The sequence below is a fragment of the Passer domesticus genome, chromosome 1 (genome assembly GCF_036417665.1).
Source record: "Passer domesticus isolate bPasDom1 chromosome 1, bPasDom1.hap1, whole genome shotgun sequence".
NCBI classification, from domain to species: Eukaryota; Metazoa; Chordata; class Aves; order Passeriformes; family Passeridae; genus Passer; species Passer domesticus.
This window is the reverse complement of record NC_087474.1, coordinates 76083098-76107370: the sequence shown is the minus strand read 5'-3', so window position 1 is coordinate 76107370 and position 24273 is coordinate 76083098. Positions and strand designations below refer to the sequence as shown.

Sequence of the window (24273 nt, the reverse complement as noted above, 5' to 3'; positions counted from 1 at the left end):
ACCAACTCAGTGTGTCCTCTAGATCGGTTAGTTCTCTTAACAATGCCAAGGAATCTCCTAAAACATGAAGATCCAGAGGTTTCCAAAGAGCAACTGTTACCCAGAGTAAGAATTCAGCTCAAAATTCCATCCCTAGTGCTGGGGGACATCTCATGTTCCAGCACCTCTGCTGGCTGCAACCTGCCCTTCCCCAGAGCTGCTGAGGAGAACAGGGTCAGCAGAGGGAGCAATACTTCCCATTAAGGCAGAATTACTGCCTAACAAAATCATCAAAATCTCAATAACCCTGGAATCTTTCCTGGCCCAGCTCTGCTGTGAAAACAGGGAAAGGCAGTGGACACTGTAGGACAGTATGAAGTGCTCCATTGATTCTGGTGTGCATATCCTGAACTGGACCTCTGGTTATTTAGTTGAACTCAGATATCCTGCTGACTATAAGTGGGAATTTGGTATCACCTAAATAAGCCATATGGGATCAGCTCTAAAATCTTTATGTTCTTAGCTTCTTTGATGTGTTTATAACTATCCCTCTGGAACTGGCTTGGGAAGACTGTGGAAAAAGGAGCAGTAAGTCTCTGCTCTGATCTCAGGCCAGAAGCCAATGATTTATAGAAGCCTGAGGAGAGCTTATGGACGGGTGCATGGGAATCCACATATGCACACGTGTGGAAAGGTGATAGTAGCCTGGGGGACTGGAATTTACGGTCGTTCCAGAAGTGCGTCAATGAATAAAACGTCCATAATAACATTTAGGGCTAGACCAATATATATGGATTTATGAAGCCATTTAAGGAAAACACAAATAGACAGCAATTTATGAGGATGTGGGGAAATACATCATTAGAGTCAGGATACACCATATAAACTCATCAACCCCTCAAGGATTTACAGCCACGTACTGGAAACTACTACTAAAAGCAAGATTGAAGGCTGTATAAGCCCATCTCATCATTCATCTGTTTTTCAGAGAAATTCCTGCCAGTGCAGCACTGCCAGTGGAAACTTTGCAGCACCCACAACAAACTGGTTGTCCCAGGTGTGGGAGCTATGCTCAGCCAGGCTAAGCCTTGCACTGTGGAAAACAAAGAGGAACACAAAATATCCCCATCACCACAAAGGTAGGAGTCAGGACGGATCAAGATGAGTGAAGAAGTCAGTTGGCTCTTCTGGGTTCACTGAGGCTCCAAACAAACTGGAATTAATCCCACTGTGGGGAACTAGATGTAAGCACAGCATCTGCACTTCTCTTGTGGCTTTTTCATTGCAACCCCAGACCAATAAAACAAGTTTCACCCAAGTGGTGATGCTCATCTTTCCTCTTGTAAAAGCCAGGAAGTAGGCAGAAATGAAGGAAATATGTGGTGTTGGAGCAGCTGTCAAACCTTAGGTACTGTGGCAGGGCTGAGGTCCAGCACAAGAACTGGAATTACATCTAATTACTCTCTTTATAAGTGAATATTTTTCCATGTGGATTTTTTGGCACATTCATTGTGTTCCATACTTTGGCAGGCAATTATGGTCTTAATTTAATAAAGGATTATGTGCAAAACTGAATTATAATAATTCACATGTTAGCATTTCAGTCAATTTCACCAGGGATGACTCTACAGAAAACAGTCTGTTAAAGCAAGAATGACTTCAGTCATAATGAACTATCATAGAAGGATGTCTGTAAAACTGACTTTCAAGAGATTGGGGTGAACTATTTATATATTCACACACACACATATATATATATATATATATATATACATACAGATACACAAAAAATATATATATTTACACACACACACACATATATATATATTTGTTTATACTATTTAACCCATTAATTCTGTGAAAATGGCATTTAAATGGACAGTGTATTAAAAAGGATTGCAATTAAAGATTGTTCTCTGAGTGTTTCAGATCTTGTTTCACATGACAGAAGAAGTATTTGTCCCAGGTACCCTTGATTCATTATCAATTAGAAGGATTAAGCAGTCTCTACTTGCTTTACTTGCTTCATTAATCATCTTTTTAATGATGCAAAAGAAGAAAAAATAGGAGTGAAAAAAACGGAGAAAGGAAAGTAAATTTTAGGGAATAACGGAAATAGCATAGTTCTGTGCACACCCACAGGACCAATCCATTACAATTGTCACATTTTTCAGGATCAAAATTAGTCTTTAATAGATAAAAATTCTGTGATGGATTAATGTCAACTTGGGAAACTTTCTCAGAGCTGGGAACTAATAACTTCTGAATAGCTTCGTAGACACTGTTGTACAAACAGCCTCCACTGCAGGCACAGCCCTGCAAAAGGAGGGTTCAGGTTTTCCCAGCTCCAACTGAATTCCCTGGGAGCCAAGGCCACACATCCCTATAGACCAGCTTTGTACCTTACAAGAATAGAACCTTGAACCACTCAAAATATTCTGCAGTTCAGGACAGCCTGGTCCACATCGTCTGGGGAAACATCCATACTCTTGGAGATACTCAAAACCCGCTCATGGGGAAAGACCCAGAGATGCTGGAGAAGCTGGACCTGCTTTGACCACGGGCTAGACATGAAACCTCCAGAGGCCCCTCCAATTGAGGTTATTCTATTCAACAGTTCTGCTGCACCATTTGAAATCTACTGCTCAGGCACACAGAGTACTCCTTGGAAAGGTCATCTTACAACAGCCTGCCAATATTTCTGTGTGTCCATCACTTTAATCTCCCAAACTCAGCACATTCCTAGGAGGTATACTCATTTCAGAACAAAAAGTTTCTCTGAGCTCAAGCTGCCTCTGCTGCAGGGCTGCTGTCTGAGCCACTCCCTAGGGATAGTTTCTGCCTGACAGTACCAAAGGGCAGGATTCACCTTCCTTGCTTTTGTTGTTCTTAAAGACAGAGTCTGGTCTGTGAGAGAGAATCAAGAGAGGAAGAAAAAAATCCAGAAGAGAGTTCATCCCACTTTAAGACAGCAGGGTTAAACTCTGTTTGGAGGTGCCTGCCTCTCTCCCTTGCTCACAGGCAACCTGAGGAAGAGTTTTTTGTCTGGATTCTGCTGTTCAGGCAGTACAAGAGGTGAGAGCCAGCTCTTCAGGAAGATAAACTAAAAAAAAAACTGGATGAAAATGGCCACAGCTCCCTCTGACAAAAGGTCTGAGAGCACAGCACTAAGACATTCAGCAGCCAGTTGTCTTTCCTAAGTAAATTTCCTTCCTCTTCTCAGCATTAAACATTGGACTTGATACTAAAAGGAGAAGTGGCAAGAGTCAAGTATATAATTTCTGAATATTCCTTCTCTGCTGTGGACTGTGTTTGTTTTGCTTCCTGTTGCTAGCCTCTGAGAACAAATGTACTGCTTTTTCAGCACATGTTCACAAAGAGAAACATTTGCAGAGTGCTGAGTGTTGACTAGTTCCCAGAAGAGGAGCATGAACACCTCCCAGATGAATCTCTGTGAGTTAAAGTCCTTGCAACATGAGGGCTGTGGTGCTCACAGAAGCAAAGGAAAAACAGGGGAGGGCAATAACATTGAACACTGTCTTGTATCTGCAGCCAGTTGTCAGCCACCACGCATGGACATCCATCCCATGTCACAGGAAGGACAGCAACAGCGAAGAAGAGGGAGGGAAATTCCACCACACACTCAGGGCTAGCTCCAAAGGAATCATTCAGAGCTGTGTTTATTGCAGAGACTCCCCTGGCTCAGGCTGTATTAACCCCATTCCTACCATGGCTGAAGATGAGAGTATTTTTATCCATACTTAGAGATTCAAGGTACAAACCACGGATGGATGTGTTAGGAAAGAGCAACAGAAAAACAAGTGAATGTGTTCTCTTAAGCGGATTGTGCAATGTCAAAAGAAGTGTTAATTTTCTTCTTCCAATATAGAATATCTGATTAAAACAAATGCAAACTGCAGAGAGTGCAATAAAAAACAAATGTTCCATTTTCCACATCTTCTTGATACAGCTGTTTGTTTTAAACATATAAAGATTAAGGGAACAATCTTGAATTTAATTAAATCCCAAAAGAACTAATGATATTTATGCATATTAAATTTTTAAAGGCACTTGTAGCTGTTCAGCCAATCATTCACTGGACTGTCATAACATGCCTCCCAACCCTAATTTAAATTAGAAAGAAGAGAGCCATGGAAAAAAAATGTGCAGCCAGTAACATTTTCACTGCACATATGTTTAAGAGATAAACGCCTATCTAGCTTTAGAAGGCAACAAATCTAATAAATGGCCACATCATCATAATTCAATGATGGAAAAGACTCAGCATTACAAATTTCAGATCTGCATCTCACAGGAAAGTAAATTAAAGCATCAATTATAACCTACTTTAAAGACTCTATAAGGGGAACATTGATGTCTTAACACAGAAACTCCCAGATCAATCTAGATGAAGCTGGGTGTTTCCCAGAGTTGTGTTGTAGGGACCAGAATTTGGTGGGGCTATCTTTGGAGCACAGCAGGAAATCCTTTAGCTTCTCTCCTTTTCTAGTGAAGTCATGCCTTTCTCTAGTCCCATACCTTCAGTGAGTCAACAGGTACCTTAGGACCTGGGTCTCTGATGAAGATTTCCCAGTGAGAGGAAAAGCGCTTTCTCTTTCAGCAAAAAAACAAGAAAGTCTCTGATATCATCCTGAGTAAGGCTCTCAGCATTGGTGAAGCCACACCTCAGATCCTCTCTTCAGTTCTGGAACACTCACTGCAACAGAGACATTGAGGTGCTGGACTGTGTCCAGCAGAAGAGCAACAGATCTGGGGAAGGGTCTGGAGCATAAGTCCAGTGAGGAGTGGCTGAGGGAGCTGGGGGTATTTAGCCCGCAGAAAAAGAGGCTCAGAGGAGACCTTATCACTACAACTGCCTGAAAGGAGAGGAACTGGTCCCTTCTCACAGGTGACAAGCAACAGAACAAGAGGAAATAGTCTCAAGTTGTGCCAGGGGAGGTTTAGATTGGATATTGGGAAAAATCTCTTCACTGAAAGGGTAGCCATACATTGGAACAGGCTGCCCAGGGAAGTGGAATCACGACCTCTACTTGGGTACACTGTTTGGAGGCAAAACAAGGTAGTGCTAGGCTAACCTGTAGACTCAATGAACTTAGAGGTCTTTTACAACCTTAGAGATTCCATTATTCTGTTTCCAGTCCAAAATTAAAGTCACTGAACTTTATTTCTTGTTACTAAGTTGTTTGTAAATGCAGGCTGAAAGTTGCAAGATTTTTCCACCCAGTGTAACTTTTCATCTTTATGCAATCAATATTTTGCTATCTCAGTTTATACACTCACCTCTCCTACTTCAAACAATAGACTCCTCCTCCCTACATCTCCTAAACACTAACAAAAGACGTTTCCTGTTCCACCTACCTTTCAGCATTGCCATACAGCATTAACCAGACATAACTTTGAAAGCTCAAAAAAGTACAGCTACTTATGAAACAGAAACCCCCAGATTTTGCTCCTTCTTCTCTCACAAGAAATTCTGCTGATTTTCTCAAGAAAGGATTCAAACCCTGTTTAGAAAAACACTTCTTTTCCTACGGCTAAGTCTGTTTTTATGGTTTATCAATCATAACAGGAAAAGACCCAGCCATTCATTTCTGCTGTTTTCCTGTTTATGAGAGACTATTGCTTTGCTGATAAGACACAGCCTCTGCCAGGCACTTACCCATCAAAAACTCCAGCCAGAATTGGTCTGACTGTGGCTGGTAGGGTCGGTTGAAGTCAATCTGGATTTGGAAAGCCTGTCCTCGACGCACTATCAGCCTGGGGTTGTAGTACTTGTCAGTGTGGTGCTCCTGCTTGTTGATCTCGTGAGGGTCCTTGAACATGTAAATATCCACAACACGCAGGTAATCTGCAGAGACACATAAATGAGCAGAGGGGGAAGGAGTCAGTGTGCTGGAATGTCAATATTGGTATTGCCGAAGTTACAGGCCCTGCCCTCCCTTTCTCCAGGGAAGGAACACCATGCAACAGGAACTTGCTGGATCTGTCTGGTGTTTACATGCTCCTGGCTGAGAAGAGGCTTATGGACAGACACTTCTCTGTCCACATGCCATTTTCACAGCTGCCGAAAAGCTTCTAGTGCATGGTGAGAGCAACCACAGAAAGAGCAGGTTGCTAGGTGTTGGAAGCTGAATGACCCCAAGGAGAGTCTGGACCCATCTTTCCATTGGCATTGGCTTTCTGCAAGTCTGGGCCTTGCTGCCACATGTTTACCAGAGCAATCAGTGGGACTTGGATGGCTGGGGCTTTGTGTCTCCCTTCTTGCAGCCCCCCTTTTGTAAAATGCAAATTCACAGGGGCTTTGTGACACTTAAATACCTTATTTGCAAAATGCTGCCAGAACTGAGAGCTGAAGAGCCTGAGAGGCAGCTAATGATCTTGCATTCAGCTGAGAACTTGGATTGCCTGTATTAGATAAGGTTTGGGTGTACTGCATGTGTCTTGTCTCAGCTTCTCAGTACACCTCCACTGCTATTAGTGTCTTCTTATGAAAACTAAATATAACATTACTGCATATAATTACAGCATAGAGTTACAGGCAAGCAGCAGTAGGTATCTATAACATACACAGGCAAAGCTTTGCTCCCTTCAAATTTAGGCTGTATAAAGGGTTATAGCAAACTATAGATAGTTTGTTCAGCAAATGACCAGTGTGGGGTGGCACTGGGAAAGCCACAGGCATTTGCAGACACCATAAGCTACATGACTGTACCACACCATGAATCTGCACAATGGGAGTCTTCTTGCACTGTGAGAAACCACATGAAAATGAACTGGACATTGTTTTTTCGCCTGCATGCTTAGGCACAAACCTCTGCCAGGAGGAGCAGGACCATTACTACTCACCACCAGGAGAGAGACAGCAGAGTAAAGCTAGATTTGCAGCTCTCAGCTTGTCTTTCCAGGTGCTGACAGTTAGAAACAAGCTAATTCCTGCATTTTATGCTTGGAGTGACAGAGCCAAACTCATGCCTGGCAAAAAGAGCTGCACATTTACAGCAGCTGGTGGAGCTATGTGTATTTGTGATGGTGGCTAATTTGGCTTTCTACTAAGCACACTGTGGGCAAGAATGATGTGCTCAGTAAATGAGTCGGACATTCAAGTCATTGAAGGCTGAATGTGGCCCCTTTCACAGAAGCTCAGCACAATTGTTTAATTTGTCAGTCCTGGACAAGCAGCAGAGTCCTGCAGGCAGCACCCTCCCTGGATGGGAAGCATGGTCAGCATGGTCAGCATGGTCCTTCTCCTACTCCAGCCTGGGCTCTGGGCAACAGCCAATGACAGGGGAGTAATGGCAATGGGAGTACGTCCCACTACTGCTTGTATCATCCCTTAGATCCCTATCCATGTCCTTTAGGAAACAGAAGGAAAGTAATATGCCTGAGGACAGAGCATGATAAGGAACCTTTCATGGAAAACCTCTTTATAACTGAACCCAAAACCATCTGCCTCCTGCTAACCCTGATCTGCAAAAAGGCTAGAATACTCTGCCCAATCCTGAGTCAGGCTTGGAGTCCCATGACAACGTGATTGTTATTCTCTGCTCAATTCACCAGGCTTCTGCAGTAACTTCTGTAAAAATCCACTGATTTTAGCACTGGCTGAGGTTACAGACATGTCTGTATGTAACATTTTGCTCAGAAATCATTCCCATTGCCCCTCAGTGAAGTAGGGCATGTCTTCACCTCCCTCCTTGCAAAACTTACTGATGCTCTTTCAAAAATGCTGACAAAACTCACAATTGAATTACATAAGGCAGAAATTTTCTGCACAGGGATGAAGCAGGGACAGGGAAGAATCTCTCCCCTTATATCTTTCAAACCCATCTGGGCTGAAAGCACTACATGTAAAAGCTGTATATTTTGGGGTTCTGTGACTATCAATAAGAAACTGGCGCAGCTTCTCCCTCATTCCAAAGAGGCATAAAAACAGAGCTGAGGGTTTGTTTTATTTTCCTCTCCATTTTGCGATAAAACAGGAGATGGGGGCAATAGTGACCCCACCCTTCCTCTGCATGTTAGCCCCTTCAAGGAACTGCAAAGCTAAGCCACCCTGGGCTTTCAGTTCAGCATTTGCTTAATTTTATTGCAGGACTTTACATAGCTCCTCTCAGAACACAGCCATACACATCTGCAAAAAACACATTTCATTTTTGGGCTCAGTGTTAAAATGTATGTTAAGCTTGCCAGATGAAGTAACCCATGGCTGAGCCTGTGCTAATTACAGTAATAGTAATCACAAAGAGCAAAACACGAGCAGGGTAATGGGATGTGCTAAGACCAACACCAGGGTGTGATCCAAAGGAAAACTCCAGGTTATGCTCAGCTGTGAGGGACAGGTGGAAGTCGAGACCTCCTTTGAAGTCAGGTCCACTTCAGGGTTTGCTTGTAGCCTGGTCTGTTGTTCAGGGCAAGCAGGTTTGCTGCACAAGAGGCAACAGTGTGATGCCTTCTTAAACCTTGTGTAATGTTAGGCTTGCAGAGCAATAAATGAGCACAAAGTTGAGCAGTTTTTCAAATAAAAAGAATAGCCTCCAAACATCAGGTTTCTTCAGACAACCAGAGAGGAAGGGCTTTGAATTACTCCAAAAAATAGTGTGAATTTCCAAAGGAAGTGTCCATCACTCCGCTAGCAGGGGAAGCACAAATGCCTGGCGACTCACTGGACTCTGCAAGGGTGAGAGGGATGACAGGGCTGTGTCCTCCCACCGAGCCCACTCTCAACACACTGTGGTGAGATGAGCTGGCCGGGACGAGCCGGGGGGAGGACACGGCACAGGGATATTCCCGCGGACACAGGCTTCCTGCTGAAGAAGCCGTCCATGCCTCTCATGAGCATCTCCTCCCGCAGCTCCAGCAGCAGGCAGCCACTGCCCGGGCTGGGGATGCACCCGGCCCTGGCAGCCGCCGTGCTCGCCCCGGCTGTGATTCAGCGGAGTCGAAGTGGGTGTCAGCAGAGAGCTAGGCAAGCACAGGGTCTTACCTCATCTGAGAGTAGTAGCTAAAATAGGTCAAGTGAATCACACCCTAAAAATGCCTGTTTCTCTCTGTTGGCTGTCAAGGGAAACGAGGGTGACTAGCTCAGCTGTAGACTCCTACACTGCACAGATCAAGGGCAGAATTCAGTTAAATTTAGGCATCTAAATGATGTGAGCCTGGTATGTAACAGCTTATTATGGCCAGCTGATGGCTGGTTGCTGCAGGCAGTGGAGCTGAGAGAAGGGTACAGATCACCATGGAAGTGACATCCAGTGGCTCTCCAAACAGCCTGTGCCCTCATCTCCACTCACCTGATGGCTCTGTGTTGGCTACAATCTGACACAGGTAAAGACATGTGTTTAGACATTTATATCAGGTGTCCAAAGGCTGGAAAATACCTCCATTGTAACAGCAGAGATAAAAGCACTTGCATGCTTTTTTTCAGTGTGTTATGGCAATGAAATCTGGGAACCATCACAGAAAAATCTGGAGAGCCCAAAGTGTAGGGGTGTGCAGGAGAAGGGGAAGGTGTCACAAGCAGCTCTCTGCCAGCATGTCCTCCCAGCTCTAGGGCCTCATCACACTGTGCTGCTCCTGCTCTGCCATGGGCAATCGTTTTATCCCCCAAGAACAACACTGAGAGTGCTCTGGGCAAGCTCAGCTCCTGAATGTCAGGTCGAGCTCCATGGGGCAAGAAACCTTTAACATGCTCTGACAGGTGACTTAAGCAACCTGCCCCAAACAGTATGTCCAGAGACCACGCTTGTATCAGCTGGTACCACAGGCTCAGATCACAGCTGATGTGCACCAAAACGCTGCTACGGTCCCTTCAGGGACCCTTCTGGTCACCCCTTGCATATTTTAGCTACAAGCATTGGAGAGAATTGCACAGCAGAGCTGATCCAGCTGTACAAAGAGTTTTGCTGTTACGCACAGATTTATTTTTCAGCCATACCAGTCCCATAGCCAGGTTTACCCAATGGCTACAAAAACTCTTGCTTTGGACAAGAAAAGATGTTCTTCTCACAACAGCATCACCTTAAGGACATGTTGGGCTCCTGCCTCAACTCACTTGACCTGACATTCCTAAGTTTCCACTGCATTTCTGAAAAGCAGGAGGCTGCCGCCCACAAGCACCAGACTTCGTTCAGAGACTGATGTGAAGCACATCAAAAAGCAACAGGAATCTTTCTCTTGGTACTGGTGGGCTTTAGCTACAGGCTGCATTCCTTCTAAGGTGTCCCACAGTAATACATCTCCAGTTTCTGTGAAAGTGCTGGGTTTGAAACAGTGTCTAGCTGAGACCTGCACTGCATTGCATTTGACGATTTAAGCATACACACTTGCCCCAGAGCTACAGGATTGTCAGAATAGGTTCAAGCAAAATTTCTGCAGTCTTAACATGCCAGTTGGTTTGCTCAGGCATTTTTTTAAAAACAAATACTTATAAAAGAAATGTGTGCGTATTAAGATGGGGGTAGGGAGGGGTGTGTGGGGAGGGGAGTGTGGTTAAAGCACATGATTAGGATTACAGAAATAATGCTTTGCAACTTGTCACTTAAAATCTCTTTGCCTGTTTCCCAATGTGTGAAATTCAGTAATTAATTCTTGTCCACATTTATTAAGCACTCCTTCAACTCTGGATGAAAAGTCCCCTATGAGCATTAAGTAGTATTACATCCAGCTACCCTGAGCTGCCACATTCAACAACTTCTGCTGTTCAATTCAAATAGGCAAAAAATTTAACATAATTTCATTAATGAGTCATTCAGAATTTAATCCTGTTTTCTTTTAAACCAGATTTTACATATTTTTTATTTCTGGTTGACTCCAAAGAGCTGACACTGGGAACATACTTTGATTTGTCTATTCTCTACCATGATGTTTTGTTTCCCCAGCCAAATGATTAAAACATTTTTCACAGGTGAATAAATAATCACATGGGTATTCCCTTTCGTCTCATTTTTTGTGAGTGAGCTGAACATATATAGCAAAAGTTTTCCCTGCCAGACCACATTTTGCAGAAGTTTCACAGGCAGTTTAAGGCCATATAAATGAGATGAGCCATTAAGAGCACAGACTCCTTCTGGCCCTTCACTCCATTGCTGCTGCAGCCGTGCCTGAAGCCAGTGGCTTCTTAAAGTGACTCTGTGATTGTGATCAAAATGGAAAAAACCCATTCTTGCCTTTTTTAACCAGTCCCACAGTTCAAGCCGATAACTGGTCACTCAGCTTCTTTACTCCTCACTTTCCTTACCCATAACCCATGTTAACACTTCCATACACACAGGTGGTTTCAGTAAGTTTTCCCATGAACAGCAAGAAAAACTGTCTGAATCGGAAAGACGTAAGGAAAAAGTGGTTTGGATTTAGTTCACAGACCTGTGCTAAGAGTATGGAAGATGTAAAAATAGATTTACAGCTTAATTGTACACTGTACCTCTAGGATTAAATCCTCTAGGTATCAATCCAAAAGCTTCCATCTCAGGAACCTCATTCTCTTCATCATTGGAGTAGTTTGGTGGGATGGCTCTTCTCCCATTCAAAGGAAGTTTATTCTCCTCATTGGTGCTCGTTGTTTCAGACATCCTGTGCTAAAAAAAGTTGCAATAGCATGAAAGAAAGAGCTCAAGGAAAAAGCAAACATGAGCTAGCATGGCACGTGCAAGATGGGAGAAGCCAAAGGCAATGTGGGGTGCCAGCGAGCTACACATTTTTAGACTTACATAAATAAAACCTGAGAGGCAGAAAACATCAGTCTAATGATAAGTATGGCTCTCTAAGGATTGGAAGGCATTTTGTGTTCATCAAAACACATGAATAAGAGAAGAAGGAGGGGGCGGGAGAAGGAGAGGGAAGTCTAACAGAGAAGTATTTTCCTAGGAGAAGCAGGGCACTAAAAACATTAGGAAGTTTCAGGTAAAAGAACTGGAAAATCTTTCACTCTCTCATCCTCCATAAAAGCATTATTGAATCCAAAATAGCAAATTATATTTTCAGAAAGTGCATCACACACTACCTCTCCCTAATAAAAATGACATTATAAGTCATACTGCAATCAAGCCAAATATTACAGCCTACAACAGTCTGTGGATAAGTGGAGAATTGTATTTTTGTCCTTATGCACACAAACATCCAATATCTACAGGGCTAACTCCTGCACCCAGACAATCTACTTTTAAGAAGAGGGGGAGGGGGAAGAGAGAGGGGGGTAAAGAGGAAAAAAGGAAAAGAAAAAAAAGCACTTATCCACTTATTTCTCTCCCACTAACATCCTTAAGGGAAATCTTAGATGTTGGCTGATCAGAGACTTCTTTTTGAGCTACTCAAAACTGCTTTCACATCTATTTCAGTGTAAGCATGTAGCAGTGAAAAAGCCATGCAACCCTTCTAAGAAAATATTAATGACTGAGAAGAAAACTTCTTCCCAAAGCCCCTGAAAACAGCAATTTAAAATGTAGCAATTATTTAATAGAGGTAAGGTCTACAAGGAAGTTTTTCAGTTATCAAGGGTACCTTCTTTTCAGATAGCCTTTTTTTTTCTTCTCCCTTGCAGAATTTCTGCAGTGCAATGGAAGCAGGGAAAATGTTGGGGGCTTTTAAATAACCTCTGTATATCCTCCTCCTTCCTGTTGCAACAGGACAATGCTGAAAGTGTTGCCAAGCCCTCCCAACGCCACCTCAGAGGATCTGCCACCACAACTGGCATATCTTTTCTTCCTCCCTCCCCTCCCTGCCTTTCTTACCCCAACTATGTTCACCAGGAGCATTTCAGAATGTTTGTGCTAAGGAAACAACTTGGCCATTGAAGTTTCAGTTCTTTTTGAGACAAAGTAGGAGTCCTTATGGCACAAAAGCATAAGAAATAGGAAACTGGAGGGGATTTTCTGAGGCCCACAGTCCAAGAAGCCATGCTTACTATGTTGCCAGTCTTTGATGGTCTCTGCCTCGGGGAGCCTGTGATGCAGCTTTGGGTGCTCGTTTTCAGGAGTCCTCCCAGGCAGACACAGTGATAGTTCCCCTGCTTGGTCCTCACAGCAGTCCTTTAGAGGACTGCAGGACACATGAACTGGAGAGCTCATTGGCAGCCAGCTTTTTCTAGAGTCCTTTTGCTGTCCAGGACAATGAAGGTGTTTTGCACCACACAGCTATATTTGGGTCAAATGACCATCAGCTCTTGCCCATCATGAAATGTGCATCACCTGACAGCTCTGGGGCTACACTCTGTGGGAGCTTTTTATCTTCATGTCAACTTCAAGTTTCACCAAGCTCTAAGGTAACTGGAGACTGTGTGACACCTCCTCTGTCAGATATAACTCCACAGGCCAGTGGAGTTACATGGAGAAAAAGCAATGAACAGGGAAGAATTCAGGCCTATGTTCTGCCAGCTGCTGGTGTTTGGCAGCAGAGGTAGAAACCACCTACTGAGAACATGCGTGGGCAGTGGAGAGCCCCTCTTGCACACATGGCACCCACCAAGGGTGGTCACTTGCCTCTGCATCTGCAGGGCAGATGAAGAAACAAGGAGACACATGAAGACGACACTGCTGTCTTTTGGGCAGCTGCGACTTCCAGCCCCATACCAGAGAATTCTCAAACCTCCAATGGCTAAACACCATGGAAATCAAGCCAGGGGGCAGAAAAGGAGAGAATACCTCTCATGGGAAGTAAATAATTTGGAAGACAGGACCCCTATCCTACCTCTCTGGGGATTTCCCAGCCACAGCAAGGTAACTCCACAGAGGTCAGGACTCATGCAGAGCATGGATCAGAGATCCAAGATTGGCACCTGGGAGCAGCATGACGGTACCAGTAGGTAGGATAAGGAGCTTGCTAGGGTTGGTAGCCAAGGCACAGCATGGGGCTGCAGCAGTTTTGGGGGCAGCCTGGTTACCTGCACACAGGTAAGTGTTGCATCATGTTTTCTCATAGCTGAAGGGTATGAGAAGACTGCTGAACATTGTTTGGCTTGTTGCACAGAAAGCCACCTGGCTGGAGGACTCCCCCTGTCCTGCTCCCCCAGGAGTGCGAGCACCCTGAGGGGACAGATCTGATCCCATCACACACATCCTGAGCTGCAATTGCCATTGACTCACTTTTGCACAGATGGGCCCTGTGGTAACCATCTGGAGGGCAAGCAGCACCCCTGGCACCGGGGAACACAATGAGCTTTCTGGGGGAGGAGGCTGGTTGCCAGTTTTCTTTTCGTGCCTTTTTTTTTTTCCCCCTTGCATCCACATTTCTGTGTGGCGTGTTGTGCTTTGTGCCTCTCTCTCCCACTTCCAGCCAGCACTTCAGTTCCCAAAATTACAGCTGCTGCGACGATGTTACAAAAACTGATATAAATATTGCCTCGGTGCCATGCCTGCTGGAGGCCTGCAACACAAATAAGAAACACCGTCTCCCAAGGAAGTCATGTGCTTCCCCAAGTGGCTGCGGTGCTGCCAGAGCCAGGAGGAAAACTTTCCGTCAGAGAGAGCGGCTGCAGCAGAGCAGATCCCTGCGCTCCAGCCGTCGCGCCTGAGCGGGCAGCGCTTGCAGATGTCTCCCCGCGCCCAGGCGCGTCACCCCGGGGCTTTCGGCAGAAGCCACCGGCCGCGCAGAAACCGGGGAGGCCAAAATTTTTGGTGGCAGTGGCAGGAGTGGGACTTTGCATCCAGGGAGAGTAATGTTTTGCAGGCTGTGATTTATTTATTTTGTGGGGAGAGATGTAAATTCATGCTTATGACAGCTCCAGATGGCAGGTATTTTCTCATTACCTTGACTTCTTAGCATTTGCTATCCCTTGCCTATTAGACTGCACTGGCCTTAATTTAACTTCCGTGGTTCCAACCTACTGACGTCAGGGCTGATGCGGGAGGGGGTATGGAAAACACAAAGCCTTGATTTTCCTGTAGGGCGTTATGTTTAATGAATGATGCCCTGGGATGACCGGTGGAAGAGCGCTCACTTCTGCACAGCAGCCTGGGGGGAGCTGTGAGCCCGTATCCATTTCTCAGAGCAGCCTTCAGATGCTCGTGGCCTTTGCCAAAGGCTTTTGCAGTCACAGGCACCCTTCCCACAGCAATAGACTTTGGATGATGGACAACCCTTCCTCTCCAACCCCACAGAAAAGCCCTTAAATGGCTGCACCATAAAGGGTTATCTAAAATGTACTTTCCTGTTGTTGCCAGAGCCAGAGTTGTTCTGTTCCAAGTCCTCCCATGCCAGACAAGAGTTTGTGGGGGAAAAAACACACAAGTCAGTAAAGCTTTACAGCCAGAGGAGAGGGTGTGCCAAGATCTGTCACAGGCAAACTGATCAACCAGGTGCTCACATAAATGGGTTGCTGTGCTGTGTGCCAGTGACTAGATGGGAGGGATGTTTTGCCTGCTGTAACTACACCAAGCACTCCTCGGGAACAGCTGAGCATTGTAAAGCTCTCCAACAGGGTGGTTTCATTTCTTCTTCATTTTAAAAATATCACTGCCATGCCATTTGCAGCGTAGATGGATGTATGAATGCACTGGAATATTATACTACAGCATGTGCACAAGAGTACCCGCCAGGACATCACCCTCAAGAAACCAGACTCTCAACTCTGGCCTTCTATACATAATAACACAACTGTGCTTCTCTCTTGTCATCTCACAGCTTTACTTAGGAACCTGCACTCTTTCCTAGGCGATCAAGTCTAGTCTTCCCCCTTCCTCTGCATCAGTACTTGTCTCCCAGGAATTTATCTTCCTCTTCCTGTGATGCTCTGCCTCACCAAGGCTGCAGGCAGAGTAGAGCAGATCCTAGAAGAAAAAAACCCAAACTAATAAAAATGTTATTTTTAAACAGAGGGAAATTTCAGAAATCTTCATTTGGTGTTTTTGCTTCCATATTTTGCTTTGGATTTTTTTTAAAAAACAAACCCAGTTATAATATCTGTCTGCGTGTAACAGCAGTTCTGGTTACCACACACAGAGGAATATTTTAAGTCAATGCTGAAAACTCAGAGGGCCCAGCTCTGAAATATGGTATGTGTACACATGTCTGTATGTGTAAAAGAGGGGCAGAGGCAGAGAGAGATAAAATGGCAGCTCTTCAGATGGTAGAACATTTGGAAGGGGATATAGGGCCAGTGTTCAAAAGATATTGTTGCAAATGTTTCTGTTGCAGGGAGAAAAATACCATAGATGTATATATCCATACACATATTCTGCTAGAAAAACACAGCTTAGGAAATTTTACTCTTCTCTGGAAAATTGTTGTTGCAAACTGAAAGCCTAAATTCAAACTGTAGATCTTTACAAGCATCTACATCTGTGCTGGCCATCATAGGCTCCCTTTATCCTCCGCACAGATCTAGTCTAGGCAGTGATTCATCTCCTCCTACAGCAGACATGTAAATAGGTCAGATGAATCATGGCCTAAAAGTGCCTGCTCCCTGTATTGACTGCAAAGGGAGCTTGGGGTGATGGGTTTTGCCATATGTGTCTACACTGCTGATGTCTGCAGTGAGAGGAGATATATCCAAGGCTAGGTACAGAAACAGAAAAACATTTTATTTTGGTTTTGAGGCCTGACTTTCAAGTGCTAAATTATCCTTTACTTTTATGGAAATTCTGCTGCAAGTCACTATCAGTGATACACAGTGTATCATTCAATACATTTTTTTTTCTATCAGAATATGTGTCTGCCACTGCCAATTATATAATATGTATTTCTTGCAGTAAGTGTCAGATTACAGTAAAGTACACACAAGCTTGGGAAAGCACATACATCTTTTTATACTCCTTTGTGAAGCTTTTCTGTTTCTTCAAGCAGAAATCTAACCATACCATGTAGTAACTGCAGCAATATATAATACCAATACTAATACTAATACTAATAATAGTAACTATTATAACATGAAATCCAGGTTCCCACTCCTATTTTTACATCCAAATTCAAAGAATTCTGTTGGTTGGACACTAGAAACTGCCCTAGTTTCTTACAGGAAGAGTAAGAGAGGAGCCAAGCAAGGGCAGAGGGGGTTGTCATAAGGGTCAATATTCACAGTCTCCAGCTAAATTTATGTTTTGCTGGAGTTGAGGCCTTAAAAGATGAAAGAACATCTCTCAAAAATGGGATTAGACAACTTCTCTGCTGGCCAACTGACCCAGGATCTGATAGGGACACAAAGACTGTGAAACTCAGATATTTATTTCAACCCCAAAAGAAAAGGGCAGGACATCCAAGCAAAGCCATAAGTACCTAGAGACTTAAGCAGGAAAGGCCATTTTAGACGAAACATTTGTCTGAATAAAATTCACCACAGATGCCACATGCCTTGGCCACAGAAAGTTTCCTCTCTAAAGCAATTGTTTCTGTCTTCTTAAGCCCACCTACCCAAATAAGCCCTTGGCTTGGGGATCAATCTGATCTATCAGGCAATGAGGCTGAGATAAGAGATGTAACTTGAAGAGCAGGGAAAAGAGAGAGGAACAGAGCATGATTCCCCTTCACAGACTATCTCCAGATATCTACTCTCTTTTGAACAGCCACTATATCTAGACACAGGCAGAACATGCAATATATTCAGTCTGGTAAGACTTTGTCTATCATTCTTCCTATATACTCAGAGAGCTGCTTGAATTTTTCCCAGTGCATGAGTCTCCTTATAGTGAAGGCTGATTCCACAATACTGAAACTTTTTCGAGAAAATGACAATTCATTATGGAAATATAGTTAGTAGGAAGTTACCAAAACATGCTTAGCTTTGATTTGCAAATTTTAGCTTGTAAATTTAAAACCAGTCCTCAGGTAGTGGGATGTCCATGGCAAGAACAGGCTTGAAGGTAACATTAAAGTTCCTGCAAAGACCCAGCTTGACTCTAAGTAACTGCAGCCTAGTTTTGCACCCTGGCTGGCTGCAGCCCTCAGCTCCAGTGGGGCCCAGTTATCATGTATAGCAGCAGATGAAAAGGATGGTGCTGTACCATGGCTCCTGGACAGTATGGAATTATCTTGGATACATCAAAGGCAGAACCAACAAGCCGAAGAAAACCCAAAACACCTACAAGCAAAAGTAAAGGGTCTGTGCCCTGCATTTCTGAAGCACTTGCAGCAACGGCGTGGTACAAGACACCTGAGATGCTCCTACCTAAATCCAGTTGGACTGAGTGGGTCTTAGTAGGTCCAGGTCTCCTTTGTGCACAGATGAATATCCTTGTTTTACTGCTCAGCTGAGAAGCGTGTTCACAGAATATTGCATCTCAGCCAAGAAGCTAGACCAGACCACAGCTCTTTTCTGTATCCAGGGGGTGGTAATACATAACCCAGGCAATTCCGGCATGCTTAGTTAACAGTTGCTTCTAATTAATTAAGTGACATATGTGGACATGCAATATTTCAATCTTAATGTCTCAAATAATTTCAACATTACTGACACACAATGTTTCAAGTACACTCAATTACAAGATTTCTGGAATTAAAGACCTCCTAAATTTCATTAAAAGATAAAACTTCCTGTTCCAGTTCAGAACAAAAATATATTTTTAAATGCCTGAATGTCTTGTAGAACAGCTTTTCTTCCTAATACAAACACAGATGTAGTGCATAGGCCAAACACAGCAAAACACTTAAGTACATCTTAACTTCAGTCGTGTAATTCCATCTTCAGGCACGTGCCTAAACCCTGTAATGGGCTCAACTCAACCAAACCAAGGTTGTACAATATCTGTTTGTACAGAAACATTTAAGCTGCCTGTTGATGCTGCATTTCTGCAACATGAAGTTGCAGTTTAACATGTTCCTACTGCAATTGCTTTTTGACCATTTCAAAGATAGTTTCCAGAGAGGGGTGTTAATTCATTTTTCAGTCCCAAGACTGACCTTATCTCTGTGCAAATGATCTGAGTAATTGTTTATTCAAGAAAATGTGCAATCTTTTGAGAAATGGCTTCAAATGTGGATTGTAAAACGTTGCAACTAGTTGGTTTGTTAATGGCGGATGTTCTGGAGGGAAAAGGGAAATTGAAAGGATGAATCATTATCCAGAGGAAGTTCAAAAGTTATTCAAAATTTCTTTCATAATCACAGACATGTGCCAAATAAACCCATCAAGCACAAGCTGCAGGCTTTTATTTTTGTGAAGTCTGCAAGTTTTTTCCTTAGCTATTCCCACTATAACCTCTGGAGTGTGGCTAAAAATAATAAATAAATAAAAAAGTTAGAAGAAATTATTGCCTTCTAAATGCTCCATATACCTGTCTCTTTCTACCGTGTTGTGCTGCATCCACAAAATTACTGTCAATGTGCACAGTGGAATACAAATACTTTTCCCTTTTGGCTTGTAGTGAGCTCACGGATGGAATAAAGATAAAAGTCAGAGCAGCTGGGAGTACATCAGGACTGCAACTCCTGCATGCACCCACAGCAAGGTCCAAGGCCCCTCAGCTGAAGTGAAAACCCTATGTTACAAAGAGCAGGCATGCACAGCATTTCTCTTACATGTCCAGATTCTCTTACATGTCTATAAATCCTGTCAGGGCTGAACAAAGTCCAAGGTAAAAACTATGGTCAACAGGTGCTCTCTCCTTTTGAGGGTTATCCATCCTCTCACACAATTCCACCTCTGGTGGTGTGTCCCTAACAGAACAACCCTACAGAGTTTTAGTTGTGCTGTTTAGGCTGTGAGCCTGAAAGAAAGCATGTTAGGACAAAACTCTGCAGGAAGATATCTCGTCCTTGGTCTCTCTCTGGTCTCTCACCCATCCCTCTCTCAGCTGTAATCTTCACAGACTTTTGCAGCTACCATAGGAATAGTATGATCTTTCACTCTTTTCCTTTCAAGCCGTTTTCTTCAACAGTCTTACACTGCTTTTGATTTGCTTTCAAAACATCAATGGTTGGTTGCTGGGGGAACATTTACTGCTTCACTAATAGATTGGAAACTCATCCGGAAAGCGGCAGTGCAAACAAAACAGGAATTGATCTATCTTTTACATTAAATGATCATTTTTTTCAGAAAGACCCTTGGAATTCAGAATCTTCAGACCTGTAAAATATTATAGGTTGTTCAACTCATACCAAAAGAAAAGGCTCACTGGCTGTTGTTGAGATGTCTTCACCCAAGTGCGTTGTTTGCCTGGGACTCCTCCTGAAGCTCTGTAGTTCCAGTAATAATTCCTTAGAGATGTGTATAAAACACAGTATAAAAAGCATGTTAGGAAACTATAAGAAAAATAGTGGTAAATTTAGGTTGAAGAAGTAGCCAATAGATTTTCCAGTAAGAGCATAAACATACTGCAAAGGCATCCATTGGAATACACAGGTGGAAATGGGTTCTTTTAAAGCCATGTCCCTTAAAATGTCACTCCATGGTGACTCCATGTCACCATCTTGTCACCATAGGAGTTTCTAGCCAAGGATAATGAGAATCAAGTAACTTGAACAAATGGTTTTATAATGACCAATAAGCTGAATTTCTTTGCATTATACCACAATAATTTTTTACCAAGATCATGCATTCACTAAAAGCAAAGTTGATTTGTGGACATCTGAAGGAAAAAGTTGGGACAAGTAAGCAAATTGGAATGACATACTTGTTCAAATTTTCCCATTGGTAGGGACAATGTCTTACTAATACTTTTGTACCTGCTGACAGACAGAGTTCAAATGTTGAATCTCTAGCTCACTGACACTACATGTTCTGTTGCATTCAATGGCAATTATAATTTCTCCTGCCTGTTACTTGAAAAAACATTGAGACCTTTTTAAAAAATGTGGCTCAAAATAAATGCTTGATTTCTGGGTTTAAAAATTATGAAAACCCTTGGAATGTGTAGAAAGGCCAGTGTTGCAAGTGTTATCTAATGAACATGACTCTAAGGTCGTGTTTATTCTCACAAATACCACAGCTTTTCACAAAGGCAACAGAAATATGCATGTAATGCTTCAGCAATAACGCAAATTATGATCTAAACTCACTGCAGCCATGATATCTTTTAGAATGAACTCCTATCAGAACTCCTCATCTTCACAGCTCTGAAGGCTGCAAGCATTGCACCTTTTCACGACTTTAACCATACCAAAAAAAGAAGTGCCATCTCACTGTAATAATGCTGTCTTAATTATGTACAATACTTAGCACTAGTTTTACACCAGATGAGTCATAGTAGAAGCTTGTACTTTACTGTTTGACTAAATCCCACAGCAGTTAGAAGTCCCTGCAGTGAGTGCTTACCAGCTTGTGCTTAGCTCTTTTCTCAGACCATGTCTGCTGAATCCTTTGGGGAAGGCTGGTTTGAAGGGTGCTGCACTAGGATGAGCAGACACTGTGGCTGGAAACAAGGTCTCAGAGTCAGTGAGAACATGCCAGAGAAATGTCTTCAAAGCTGCTCAGGTGTTTGCTTCGCCAGTCTCGTCCATTTTAGTGAACTGGGATTCTAAAAATTACAGACCTGGGTTTCATTCCTTTCTTTTTAAAAGCAGTTTATCTTCTGAGTAGAAAGGTGTTCTTTTTTTTTCTTTTTGTGCTGTTTGTTGTAGCAATTAAGATGATACTAAACAGGTAAATGAAATGCAGTTATTTATGGAATCCCTCTTCACTTATCTTACACCATCTACTCTTTTACTGCTAAAAATAATCCCGCAGAAGCAGATACCTATCATTTTATGAAAAATTTTTATCACTTGGCTTTTCAACAAGACAGCATGATCTGCTGGGCCCTTCTTCATTTCTGCAGATTTTTTCTCCTTCCTGGGTTTTGGGGCTTGATGAGACCAGTGAAATTTCCTGGTAGGCACAGGATCTTTTTCCAGGTCCTCTTAATTGCTGATGCCTTGGAGAATACTGGCTATTCTCAAGTCAGATGTTACTTTGACAGTTCAGCTTTTTTCATCTGAAATATATGAATAATACCCCTTTTGAGCCTTCATAAATGGTGCTGGAAGCTTCAAAGGAAAAACACTTTTAGATAGATTTTTTTAAAAAAAGTTAAAGAGCAGATGGACTTGTAGCTGAATATACTGCAGTCTTCATTCACAGTCAGCAGGAGAGGTAGGTTCCAGCCTCTTTGAATCTCTGTTTGGAAGACCATGTAGGAGCTTTAATGTCAGACATTGTGAAAAATTGGTCCCATCTGCCTCCCTTCCTTCACCGAACAGATACACAGAGAGCCTGAGTACCTGGCTATCACAGATCACTGGGAACACTGCTGAAGCATCTCTCTATGCAAATGACAAATATTCTACTCATTAATAATCTATGCATTAAACATCCCGGTAATGAATGCCCTGCTATGGCAACTTCCAGGAGACTCTTGATTAATTGGAAGAAGCACAACACTTCATGTTGAAGTAACAGCTGGTTATGGTACTTACCAGTATCAGCTGATAGTCTAAAGACATACACTTCACCAGGAAGATTTCATTCCTGCACGTTATTTAAATAAGTTGGGTTTTTTGGTACCTCTGAACTGAGGTCTATTACATTTTGGCTATAGGGTCCTTCTAGTAAACAGTCAGTGTTTTTTCGAAGTCTTACAAAAAACTTTGCCCCGAAGAAAGCCCAAGGAGCGGTGTGCACGCCACACTATTGTGTGATGCAAAAAGGATGCATCCAAATGAAAGGACAAACAAATCTTTATGCTAACAAAAATATTTCATTTCCATTTTAGACAGGAATGCACTAAATAATGCATCATACTTGAAAGGTCACCTTTTGGTCTGCAAGCAGCTGCAGCAGCTGTGTTCCTTTGAGACCCTGCTCTGAGCACAGAACAAAGCGTGAGAGCTGACAACAAGCTTGGGAGATGCAGGTATGGGACAGGCTTCTGGAGGTCTCCCAGCAGCTACAGTTGAGAACCACTGCCAAATTTCCTTTCTCTTATTTTTTACTTCAATCTCAAATAACCTCCTTCTTTTCCCTCCCTTCCTAAGTAAATTAGTCATATGCAAAATATGAGAAAATTAACAGCCAACTCAGATTTTGACACCATGCAGAGACGAGTATCCATGGAGATTAGGGACCTCCTGTTCATCACTGATTTCCCATCACATTTGACAGGAAAGTACAACAAGCAGAACAAACTAGTCCCCAGAAAGGCACTCCATGGGGCCGAGTTCAGCTTAGAGGGTACTGAGCCTGTTATTCCCAAAGTATAAAGCAGGCAAGACCCACAGCTGCTTTAGATATATCCCTCATATTTGAGGCTTTCATCCCATAAATCTGGATGGAAGAAATTTATTGATTTTCACATATTATCTCATTATCAGGAACTCAGATATGAGTTTTGCAGCTGGGAGTCACTTTAGCTTGCTAGACTGGAGTGTTGATTATAAAATACAGACCTTAGTTTGGAGACAGCGATTTTGTAGGGGAAAGAAAATCTGTGTCCATTATCATCCAGTTCAGAATCTGTCCTCCTAACAGGTAGGTCAGGGTGGTACAGAGTAGACATCCTGATCAGATCTGACTGTGAGAGGATGGTGGAGGAAGAAACATGTTGTCCTGGTAGGATTTTCACGGTTGTATTTTCCGTAGATGCAATCCTGTTCCATTTCCTGAATGCCTAGATCAAAATTGCCTACAACCAGAATAGTTTTTTGTTTCAAATTAAATCAAACTAGCAGGGAGAGAAATAACAACTACAGAGGAAACAAACAAGGGTTTAAATCACTGTAAAGGCTATCTTGCATTGATGCATAGAATTTGCTTCTAGACCACAGCCTGGGGAACACTTTATCTTTAAAGGTTCCACACACAATAACATACATCTAACCATATATACCACTCATCTTTCCTATCCAGAAAAATAAGCAAATCTTAAAAAGAGATTGTGAAAAAAAACAACCAACAAACCAAACCAAATCAACTAATGCACAAACATTGAATTAAGTATTAGAATTCCAGTGCTTAGGCATTCCTTAGTGCATCCAGATGTGCTTTCATCTCCTCCACTCACTCACATATCAAGATTGCACCGGACCTCCATGAAAACCCTCTGAGCTCTGGGATTGCTGTCCTTGATCCTCGTGATGTAGGATTCATTAATGCCAGCTGCTGCTGTTAGCTTCTCCCCACACCAGTGGCTCAGTGTCACCCCCAACCAGCGCAAAACCCATGCCATGTGGAAGGCCCCATGGTTAAGCAGGCAGCCAGCCTTGGAACCACAGTGGGCACAGCAAGGTGGCAGCCATCAAAAAACAGAAAAGAGAGCAAGGGCCCATAGGGCTCTTCAAATGAGTTGGCAAGAAAATTTTAAAATTTGCACTTAAAAAAACCAAGAAAGCAGAATACTGCAGAGCAACCAAATTCACTGTAAACTGCTCTTTACAAGC

The 24273-nt window shown here is 43.0% G+C and overlaps 1 protein-coding gene across 5 annotated transcripts in view; it reads right to left on the bottom strand.

The window, feature by feature from the left end:
- The window catches only part of F13A1 (coagulation factor XIII A chain), a 66762-nt gene extending 46677 nt beyond the window's left edge, over positions 1-20085 (bottom strand). Inside the window, exons 1-4 of one of the 5 annotated variants that reach the window (XM_064425533.1) lie at positions 20037-20085; positions 14739-15758; positions 11420-11573; positions 5660-5848 (exon numbers count right to left, since the gene is read on the bottom strand). In XM_064425533.1, the coding sequence (XP_064281603.1) occupies positions 5660-5848; positions 11420-11567 (337 nt within the window). In that variant the 5' untranslated portion in view covers positions 11568-11573; positions 14739-15758; positions 20037-20085. Of the gene's footprint in view, positions 1-5659; positions 5849-11419; positions 11574-11705; positions 12471-12495; positions 12694-12725; positions 14687-14738; positions 15759-20036 lie in introns of those variants that run through there. The other 4 variants (XM_064425500.1, XM_064425510.1, XM_064425530.1 and 1 more) reach the window with 4 other exon arrangements.
- Positions 20086-24273: the final 4188 nt, after the last annotated feature.